Source organism: Mastomys coucha, unplaced genomic scaffold (assembly GCF_008632895.1).
Source record: "Mastomys coucha isolate ucsf_1 unplaced genomic scaffold, UCSF_Mcou_1 pScaffold13, whole genome shotgun sequence".
In the NCBI taxonomy this organism is placed as follows: Eukaryota; Metazoa; Chordata; class Mammalia; order Rodentia; family Muridae; genus Mastomys; species Mastomys coucha.
Genome location: NW_022196895.1, coordinates 33369901 through 33377845, shown reverse-complemented (window position 1 = coordinate 33377845; position 7945 = coordinate 33369901). Strand labels below are relative to the sequence as shown.

General features: G+C 41.7%; 1 protein-coding gene across 1 annotated transcript; it reads right to left on the bottom strand.

Moving 5' to 3' along the window:
- Pcdhb2 (protocadherin beta 2) lies at positions 1 to 2692 on the bottom strand. Its single transcript, XM_031365453.1, is given in 2 exon segments — positions 1 to 198; positions 201 to 2692. Coding segments are annotated over 2 exon segments (2400 nt in total). The 5' UTR covers positions 2547 to 2692; the 3' UTR covers positions 1 to 144.
- Positions 2693 to 7945: the final 5253 nt, after the last annotated feature.

Genomic DNA, 7945 nt, shown 5'->3' with positions numbered 1-7945 from the left:
TTAGAAATACTAGGAACATGCGAAGGGCTGGAGTAAGATAATTACTTTCAAAGAAGAGATGAAGAGACAGCTTCAGTTGAACAAACTACAACCAGGCCTTTCAGGTTTTAGCTGAGACTAGACTCAGTATTTCCTCAGTAATATTTAACTGAATTCAAAACTATTCCTGTAACTAGGATTTGTATCATTCTCTCTCTCTCTGAACTCTGAAGAAGGAAACTGGGGATAATTGGTTTCAAGAACTTGAAATCTGGGGTCCCAGTATCTCCAGTCAGGCACACCTCATATTGGTAACTCTGGGACAGGGTCCCCGCGCCACCAACATCCACCAGGTGGCCAGGAAAGTGACCTTCTGGCATAGAGCAGCCACCCAGCGAGGTGGCTCTGGCCCTCCTGCACAGCCTCACCCCCACAAACAGCAGCACAGACAGGAGGAAGAGCGAAGACACAGATGCCAAGGCAATGACCAGGTAGAGTGTTAGAGCGTCCTCTTCGTGCGATGGGTCGCGCGCCACCTCTGGCAGAGGCAAGTAGGGTTGAGAGAAGCCATCCACTAGCAACACATGCAGCGTAATGCTGGCAGTGCGCGGAGGATCACCATTGTCCTTGACCAGCAGCAGCAGCCTGTGCTTGGGTGCATCTCGCTCACTCAGCAACCTGGTGGTGCGCACCTCGCCATTGTGAGCCCACACGCTGAACAGCCCTGGCTCCGTGGCCTTGAGCAACTGGAATGACAGCCAGGCATTCTGGCCAGAGTCGCGGTCCACAGCCACCACCTTGGTGACCAGATAGCCAGGCTCCGCAGCCCTGGGCAGCAGCTCAGTGCAGGGCGCAGAGGCGTTCTGCATTGGATAGAGCACGAAGGGCGCATTGTTATTGTCGTCCAGCACCACCACGCGCACCAGAGCCTGGCTGCTGAGGACGGGCGATCCTCGGTCTGTGGCGCCCACATGGAACTCAAAGGCCTGCAGGGCCTCATAGTCCAGCGCCCTGAGCGCAAACAGCTGCCCATTGTCTGCATTGATGGAGACCAGCGAGGTGAGGGCCAGCTGTTGGTCTTGGGGCGGCAGCAGAGAGTAGGTGATGTGGGCATTGGAGCCTGAGTCTGAGTCTGTGGCACTGATGGTGCCTATGTGCAGTGCTGGGCTGTTGTTTTCTCGGACAAATATGGTGTAGGAGATTTGGGTGAAGGCGGGAGCGTTGTCGTTGATGTCAGACACCTGCACTGTTATGGTGTGCTGGGTTGTGAGCCTGGGTGTGCCCAGGTCAGAGACAGTGATGGTGATGTTGTACTGTGATCTGGTCTCTCGATCCAGGGCTGTGTTTGTCATAAGAGTGTAAAAGTTCTCCAATGAGGGTTTTAGAATAAAAGGAAGATCTTCTTGGATGGAGCAAACCATTTTTCCATTGTCTCCAGAGTCAGGATCTGCAACACTGAACACAGCAATTACGGTTTCCGGGGCATTTTCTGGGATGTGATTGGTAAATGTGGACATAGTCAGTTCTGGTGGGTTATCATTCAAATCCATCACTTGAACAAACACCACACTGCTTCCAGAAAGTCCCCCACCATCTGTAGCCTGAACATTTACTGTATATGCCTGGGTGGATTCAAAATCCAGTGTCTTTACTAAAAGGATTTCTCCGGATGTTGCATTCATTTGAAACGTTTTCCGAATGTCTTCAGAGGCTTGGGAAAAGGCGTAAGCTATTTGCCCATAGTCCCCAATATCTAAATCCCTAGCAGACACAGTAGCAACCTGGGATCCAACAGGACTGTTCTCTGGGACCTGAACCGCATAGCGAAGCTTTGAAAACGCCGGGGCATTGTCATTGATATCTAAGACTTCAATAAGGATTTGGACGGTGCCAGACCTGGGTGGATTCCCACCATCCAGCGCTGTGAGTATTAATCTGATTTCAGATCGTTCCTCCCGATCCAGCATTTTGTCCAGAACCAGCTGTGGCAATACTGTGCCATCAGGACTGTCTTGCAGATTAAGATGAAAATAGAAATTGGGGCTGATTGCGTAAGTTTGGAGACTGTTGCTTCCTACATCTAAGTCTTGAGCACGTTCTATTAGGAAAGTGGTACCGGAAGCGGTATTTTCTGAAATTTTCAAAATAATTTCTTTGTCCAGAAAAACGGGAGAATGATCATTTATGTCCCTAATCTGTAGCTCAGCCTGAAAAATCTGCAAAGGATTTCCCAGTAACACCTGGAAAGGTACCACACAGGGTTCTGCAGGGCCGCACAGCTCCTCCCGGTCCAGTTTCTCCCTTAACAACAAATCTCCTGTTTGCCTATTGAATTCTAAGTTCATTTTTTTCCCTTTGGAAATGACTCGCGGTCCCCGCGCAGCGAGTTCCTCTACCTCCAGCCCCAGGTCCTTTAACAAATTTGCCACAAAAACACCGTTCTCTGCTTCCTCCTCCACCGAATAGCGTCTAATTGTGGACCCAGCCTGAGCTATGCCCAGCAAAACAAAGAACACCAGGACTTGCCTTTTTTTCAGGATTTGCTCCATTTCCTCTCCAGCCTCCATCACTTTCTGCTCTCCCAGTCGTGGTTCACGTTGTCACTGATTCGCTCTGCAAATATCTTGCAGACACCGGGACAAGTCCACACACCCCAGCCCTAAGACTTTCCGGAACGAATGCCCAGAAGGCTTTCTCTCCCCAACTCCTCCCTTTAGTGGTCTAGCTTCTGGAAGAAGGGCTGCTCGCCGGTTCCTTCTATTTCTGGGGCTGCAGCGCCACCCTGCGTTCCTTTCAAACATTGTTTTCTCCAAAGAATTAAGAATTGACGTTCATATTTAATGGCCATCTAAATAGCAGATTTTCAACATATCAATGTCTTGTACGTGTTTTAAAGGGTTTCATTTGCTTCAACAGTTTTCCTATTCAACGTACGTAAGGCGTGGACGAGGTACTTCAGGTTTTTTTTCCATAGATTTAGGAGGATTTGGGGGGAAATCAACTTTATGACAGAGACGGTGACCAGGGTAGCATAAAATTTTAACTGGGAAGTTCCCAGTATTTATTCAGAACTTGGATATGTCCACATTAGATTGTGGTTAGATTGCTACTCTCACATCAAACTCAACTGAAAAGACTTGACAAGAAGACCAAGAAAATCACAGAACTTAATGAGAATGTCCTAGTGGGCATAGACATGTTCTCGGTTTTGCTTCCTCTGTGCATTGCTTGAGATCCACATTTCCCCAAAATGGGGAAATCCCCATTTTGTGATCGAGTCCCACAAAAATCTCTGTGATCAGCTCATTTCTGCTTGTCAATGTCTGTGTTTCCATTTTCCTTTCTAACAGATAATAAGACTTTCATCTATCTACAATCAAATATATCTGCATCTATCAAAGTTAATAAGCTCATAATAACAAATGCATACTAAACATTTAAAAGACCATAATTATCCTTTTAAAAGTCTTTAAGAGATGGTTTATTAAATCACAATTCAAAGTATATAACTTGAAACTTATTGCTAAGTTTAAAAGTTATCTTTTAAAAAAATGCTCAGTAGAAAGAAATGAACATTCTAACATGGATTGGAAAAGGGTCATGAGTCCCCACCCCTGAGGAGCTATGGGCAGTTGATGTGGAGGGAGAGTCAGGTAGCCAGATCATGCTCCAGTGGGTGGGTTATTAAATAGGAAAAACAGCATGCAAAGTTGGGGGAGGTAAGGAGATGGGGTGGATCTTGGAGAAGTTATAGAGAGGAGTGAGAGTGAATATGATAAAAATACACTGCATGAAATTCTCAAAAGAATTAATAAACATGTTTTTTAAAGAAAGACAGTATTGTTGTAACTATATAATGTTCTGGCAAAAGCAGAGTTAGAAAGATGTTGAAAAGATGCTGGCTAACAGGGGAAGAGGAAAATGAATATAAACAGTTAAAGCAGCATTGTTCAGACAATGAAAATTTCTTTAATTATACTATAATGGTAGATAGTTGACATTATGAATTTTTAAAACATAATAGACTTGTAAAACAAAAGTCAATCCTAATGTAAACTTTGCACTTTAATGAACAAGAATGTATTAATATTTGTACAGCAGTATTACCAAATGTGCTAAGCTAAGGAATGATATTAATAATGGGGGATGTGGTAGAAGAGAGAGGTTATAGGGGAACTCTAGGTACTGTCTGACTTTCTGTAAGTCCCAAAATTGCTCCAAAAACAAAGTTTATTACAGTAATTACAGTAATCTTTGTTTTAGTCATGCAAGCATATATGACAGGAAATTAAAATCTAGAGAAAAAAAGAGTGGAAGGAAATAATAATAATAATAATAATAATAATAATAATAATAATAATAAGAAGAAGAAGAAGAAGAAGAAGAAGAAGAAGAAGAAATATTTGAATAGAGATATGGAAGAATATGCTTAAAATGTATTATATGTATTATTAAAAGTGTCCTTATGAAATCCACTACCAGACCAGGCAGTGATGGTACACACCTTTAATCTCAGCACTTCGGAGGCAGAGGCAGAGAGATCTTTATTAGTCAAGGTCAGCTTGGTTTACAGCATGAGTTCCGGGAGATCCAAATCTACATAAAGAAACCCTGTCTTTAAAAAGAAAGGACAAAAGAAAGAAATAAGAAAGAAAGAGAGAGAGAAAGAAAGAAAGAGAAAAACCCACTACCGTGTACAGTTTCTACATTATAGAAACAAACTACTTATATAGAGAAAATACTTGTGTGTATAAAGTTAAAAGAAATATACAATAATCACAACCATACCTTCCACCAAAACAAAATAGCTATTTTCACGTGACAGTTATATACACATTTCCCCAGTTAGTTTTACGTTAACTTGGCACAAGCCAGAGTCATTTAGGAAGAGGGAACCTCAACTGAGACATACCAGAATCAAGTAAAGTCTAAGCATGGAACAAATTAAGTGGCATCTCTGTGCCCTAATTGATAATCATAACTTTATCTAAATTACTATCTCTAACAAAAAAACTTATTTGTTCTGAAATTCTCTTGTCTATAGATAACATGCTGTATAAACAGGCTGAATCAAATCCTTGAATAGCTGATAGAACATGAAGGCTTTTAAAAGCCTGGTCTCTCCCACAGCGCATACTCCTTTTTGCATCAGATATAGTAGGAAGAATGGACTTACCATAATCAAAAACCAGCACTCATGCCAATACCATGCCACTTTACTCAGTGCAGTGGCTCTCTGTTTTCTTCACATGGAACTGGACATTTATTTGGTAGTCTTTCAACCCATGGGTTTAAGGACAAGCAAATTCTTTGTTAGTTTTTATTGGGGTCTTGCATCTGTTGGGACACAAAAGGTAACTACATTACTTAAAGAGTTATCCAAGTCTCTGCCCATAGCAGTATACTGCTGAAGTATATGTATCCTGAAGCTACCTTCTCATTAAGGATAAACAGAAGATAATTTGGTGAGAATGTAGACATGGTTATATCATGTTTCATTTACATCTTGGAAAGACTCCAGATTTTTTTTCACTGTGGTGACAGTATGTTTAGGTCAAAATTGTCTATTTCTAAAAAAATTTTAAGAGCGTTGGTACCATGGAAACCATCATATTGGCTAGGGTTTTTTGGTTTTTTTTTTTTGTTTTTTTGTTTTGTTTTGTTTTTGTCAACTTGATACAAAGTTGGGTCACTTGGGAAGAGGGAACCTCAGTTGAGAAAATGTCTCCATCATTCTGTTCCAGAGGCAATGATGTGGGAGCATTTCTTGGTTTTGAACCAATAGCCTTTTGAACTAGGCTATTGGTATCCTGACATGACTGAATTGGTCTACTAGTAATTTAACTATGGATATTGGGATCACCCCAAAGAACTACTTCTGAACAGGTCTATATTACTTTGTCTTATTTACCATATTGATGTTGGAGGATCCTGATGGACCTAACTCACTTTAAGTAGTGATACCCTTGGGCAAGTGGTCCTGGGCTGTATTACAAAAAGCAAAGTGAGCAAGCCAGAAATGGCAAGTCAGTAAGCAACATTACTCAATGGCCTATGGTTCAGTTACTGACTCAAGGTTTCATTTATGTCGTCCCTTCATGAGGGATTGTAAGCTGTAAGCTGCAATGAACCCCTTCCTCTCCAAGTTGCTTTTGTTTTTGCTGTTTTACAAGATAAAAAGTAAGCTAGAAAACAATGAAGTAAGTAGTTTTGTTTCGCATATCCTCCCATAATAAGATTCAGCCTCACTTCAAGATCACAACAAAGAGGCCAGGTGATAGTGAACCAAAATTTCTGAAACCATGAATTTAATGAATCCCTTCCTTCTGTAAGCTAAGCCAGTCATTTGGTCACAGTGACGAGTGAAGTGGAAGTTTCTGGTTGTGTCATGTAATACAGACTCACATGATGTTTTGCTGAAGCAGACTCATGACGTTTTGCTGAAGCAAGACCCATGAGAGGACTTAACAGACAGTGGCAGTGGGCTTGCAGAGCTATCTGTGAAGTGCTTCATTGGTCTTGCATCTTTGCTGATCCTCATTTCATTGAGAGAGGCATAGCAGAGAACTCCTAGTATTCCAGCTGGTCCCGATCACTGCCATTGACTCTTGACTATTTGGTGGAGGCCTGGCAGTTTCTACTGGATCCTGGTATTGTGGTGACACTTTTGAACTAGGCTATTGGTATCCTGACATGACTGAACTGGTCTGCTAGTAATTTAACAATGGATATTGGGATCACCCCAAAGAACTACTTCTGAGCAGGTCTATATTACCTTGTCCTATTTACCATATTTTCTCCCTTACCTTTGGACGGTGGCCTAGAAGGAGGTTCAAATCAGTTGAGAACCCTTATTAAAGTACATTTTGAAAACTCTGAGCCTGCAGGTGGTGCCTAATATGGATTAGGCATAATGAGTAATTCTACTTTGAAAATGGTAGAGGAAACGTCAGGTTATGAAGGGTTAGCAATGTTCTCTAAGAAGGATGGCAAAATAACAGATACAGCTGATAGATGGTCTCCTATCTTTTTCCCAGAAGGGGTTTTGTTTTTGTTTTGTGGCTTTAATGTATATTCTTTTGAAAAAGACTGGAGGTAAAGCTGACAATTCTTTTTGTTAGAGAAGATTACAGAGTTGGCTAAGAATGTAGAGAGTTTGTGAATAGAGATAGAAGTGCTTGGGAAGCAATAAGAGCCAATAATAGAAGAACAACAGGGATCAGGCTTGATGTCCGAGACCAGGAATGTACTGCATGATGAAAAAGGGAAGCATAGGCGAGATAGTTAACTGTTGCCTTGCCCTGTTCCATGCACGTTTACTGCCAGACACCTAGAGCACCTCTGCAAAGCTAGGAGCTGGGAAGAGCATCAGATGGTACATGTAGAACCAGACAGTGTTCATCTGAGTGCACCACCAAAGGATTTGCTTGAGCCTACACAGGCATCTTCAGCTTCCCCAGTCTTTGTGCAGCATATGCCTGCTAACAATGGTGGTCCTACCTATAATGAGTTGACTTTGAGTCTGATAGAAATGCTAAGTCTAAAGTATTTTAATGGATTTTCATGTATTAAATCAGCCTTGCATCCCTGGGATGAAGCCTACTTGATTGTGGTGAATGATGGTTTTAATGTGTTCTTAGATTCAGTTTGCAAGAGATTTATTGAGTAGTTTTTGTATCAATATTCATAAGTGAGATTGGTCTGAAGTTCTCTTTTTTTGTTGGATCCTTTTGTGGTTTAGGTATCAGAGTAATTGTGGCTTCATAGAATGAGTTAGGCAGTGTTCCTTCTGTTTCTATTTTATGGAATAGTTTGAGTAAAATTGTTATCAGGTCTTCTAAATCCATCTGGTCCTGGGCTTTTTTGGTTGGGAGGTTTTTAATGACTTCTATTTCCTTGTGTGATATGGGTCTGTGTAGATAGTTTACCTGCTCTTGATTGTGGCATCTGTCTAGGAAACCATCCA